This window comes from Ailuropoda melanoleuca, unplaced genomic scaffold (assembly GCF_002007445.2).
Source record: "Ailuropoda melanoleuca isolate Jingjing unplaced genomic scaffold, ASM200744v2 unplaced-scaffold42356, whole genome shotgun sequence".
Classification (NCBI taxonomy): domain Eukaryota; kingdom Metazoa; phylum Chordata; class Mammalia; order Carnivora; family Ursidae; genus Ailuropoda; species Ailuropoda melanoleuca.
In genome coordinates, this window is record NW_023214233.1 from 1 (window position 1) to 2992 (window position 2992).

At 58.7% G+C, this 2992-nt stretch overlaps 1 protein-coding gene across 1 annotated transcript; it reads left to right on the top strand.

The window, feature by feature from the left end:
• Window positions 1-29: 29 nt before the first annotated feature.
• On the top strand, window positions 30-2525 carry LOC117799083 (cadherin EGF LAG seven-pass G-type receptor 1-like; the record flags this gene model as incomplete). Its single annotated transcript, XM_034651538.1, has 3 exons — window positions 30-188; window positions 1899-2082; window positions 2424-2525. Coding segments are annotated over exons 1-3 (445 nt in total), but the record flags the coding sequence as incomplete, so codon positions are not given.
• Between the last annotated feature and the right edge of the window lie 467 nt (window positions 2526-2992).

Below are 2992 nucleotides of genomic sequence, written 5' to 3' on the forward strand. Positions count from 1 at the left end.
GACGTCTTTCTCTGGCTCCAAGGACAGTTATGTACACCTTCCCTCTGCTCTCCTGTTTCCCCGACAGGATTGACCTTCCGTGCCCCAAAGGCTGGTGGGGGAACCCCGTGTGCGGACCTTGCCACTGTGCCGTCAGCAAAGGCTTTGATCCCGACTGTAACAAGACCAACGGGCAGTGCCAGTGCAAGGTGAGCCCGGCTCGTGGACAGACACCGGCTGCGTCCCCATCCCCGCTTCAGGTGGCCATGCTGAGGGATGGCCGCGTGCACGCCCACGTGCACACGCATGCACACACACGTGCGCTCAGGTCCTGAGCCCCCAGAGATGGCTGCGTGCACGCCCACGTGCACAGACACCTACGTATGTACGCACGTCCACGTGCACACACATGCATGCCCACGTGCACACACACGTACCCCCCCCATGTCTACCTGCACACATTCACGCACACGTGCTCAGGTCCTGGGCCCGGGGAAATGGCTGCTCACCGAGGCACTGAGTAGCCCCGGGCCGGTCTTTGTGTGGACACTGGTTTGGACCCCGAGAACTGGGTCCTTAGCCGCACACCCAGTTGGTAACAAGAAATAGCGATTTCGGTGAGGTTAGCTTATCCTCACCTCCAACCATTCTTCTCCTTTGTGGCTGTTTCCCTGGGCTTTTATCANGCGAATTCGGTGAGGTTAGCTTATCCTCACCTCCAACCATTCTTCTCCTTTGTGGCTGTTTCCCTGGGCTTTTATCAGACGGGCTCTCGATGATGGTTTAAATTTCTAAACGACGAAAAGCTTTGCCCACCCCCCACCTGGGGGCATCTGTCATTCTGTGTGGCACAGAGTCACCTCCTCACGGCGTCAGACTTGCCGCCGTGCTCCTGGGCCAGGCCACGGGAAACCGTGCCCCACAGCATCGTGGGAAAGGCCACGGACCTTCAGAATCGTGTCTGCTCGGCTGTTGAGCTGCCGGTCATTGGAAACCCAGAGGAAGGCTCCGTCTCGCTGGACAAGGGACACATGCATCGAGCCATAGGCTTGCCGGCCCGGAAGGGAGATCGCCGTCATGGGGACCGTCCACGCTGCTGGTGGTTTAATACCAGGAATGTCCTGCGTGTGCCACAGTGCTTCCGGAAACAGAACGTTGTCTGCTGAAACGCTTACATGGAAAACCACACCGGCTGGCGCAGATCAGGACTGGCCAAGCCACACGGAGCCACACGGCTGGTGTTGGCGCATCCATGGGCAACAGCGGGGGAGGGAGGCGTGGAGGGGATTTGAGGAAAACGGGCCTCGAATTTTTTCTCATCGGAAATTACAAAAAATACAGAAAGGTATCTAAAAGGTGACAGTGACGCCCGTCTGCCCTCCCAGGGTGACTGCTAACGTGTTCGTGCCCAGGCGTTCAAACACACGCGGTTGGAACCCCCTGTGGGGACAATTCCGTGTCCCTGCCTGACACGGGGGCCTGGACACTGGCTGTGGCTCTGCCCAAGTCACAGCCCATCCCATTCTTCAGCAGGGGACACCTGAGTCACCGGCAAGGGCGGTGTGGCCAGTAAAAGGCTGAGATGGGCACAAACCCGGGACTTTGCAGTCTGAAGCCCACGCTCTTGTCCATCACCCTGCCTGCCCTGTGGTGGACCTTCAGGTGCCTTCCAGCTTCTCACAATGAAAAAATACACTGCAAGGGCCATCCTGGTACATAGATCTCCATTTGAATAGAGTATTTTTGAGGACAGATATGCAGGTGGCCGCCACAAGTATTAGCTAAGGAGTTAGAGGGGTGCTTTCCCGGAGAGTGCACCTGCCGCCCGTGGGGAAATGTGGGTGGAGGGCGGCAGGGCGAGGCCCAGGAGCCCAGCCGTGACCTTGATGGAGTCCCATGTACTGCTCTGGCTTTTGCAGGAGAATTACTACAGGCCCCCGGATCAGGACGCGTGCCTGCCGTGTGACTGCTTCCCGCACGGTTCCCACAGCCGGGCCTGTGACATGGACACTGGGCAGTGTGTCTGCAAGTCCGGCGTCATTGGCCGCCAGTGCAACCGCTGTGACAACCCTTTTGCTGAGGTCACCACGCTTGGCTGTGAAGGTCTGAGTTGCCCCTTGATCCCTTCAGGGCACACCGCAGGGACGGACGGCTGGGCTCCTGCGTGCGTGCTCGTGTCTGCGTGTGTACCACACACCTCCTGGGGCTTGGGGAGCGATCCGCAGCCTGGTGGTCTGATGGTGTTCACTTGGCCTTCTGTTGACCTGGCCCTCCTAGAGGTCATGGGTCAGAGCCTGGGTCCTACCCTCCCCCGTTCTAACACTGATGTGGGGAAGATGTGGGGGTCCGGTTCCTGGGGGGGGGCAGAGGACGTGGAGAGCCCTGCACCTTTGTGGGCATGGCCGTGCCCAGCTGAGCAGCCTTCGTTCCCCCCGTGACCCCAGTGATCTACAACGGATGTCCCAGAGCATTTGAGGCTGGCATCTGGTGGCCGCAGACCAAGTTCGGGCAGCCGGCGGCGGTGCCGTGCCCCAGGGGATCTGTGGGTGAGTACCGTGGCCCGTGGCATCATTACAGGCAGGAACTCGGTCAAGGCATGTGGCTTGTGGGAGACTTGGCCGAGGCATCAGAACTCATGGGATGTTCTGCATGGACATTTCTTAGGCAGAGTTGGGGGAAAATAAAACCTTGTTCCTTAATAATAAATGACAAAACCCGGAAAGGCCATAATGCAAACAATACACGCTTCATGGCCAGGACACGGACAGGCTGCTTCCCCATTCCCAGCGCCGGGCTCCTTTTGTCAAATGGGGGTGGTAGTTGTGTCCACACCCTGGGGGTGTCCAGAGACGCAGGGAGATGACGTATCAAAGTGCACGACTATGATTTGGATTCATGGCGGACGTGCAGGGCCCACAGACGTTGTGGGTGTTTGGCAAATGATGAAGCTGGTTTCTCTCTTCATGGACTTGCTCACAGCGGCTGGGCGGCTCAGGCAGGTTCAGATGTGGCC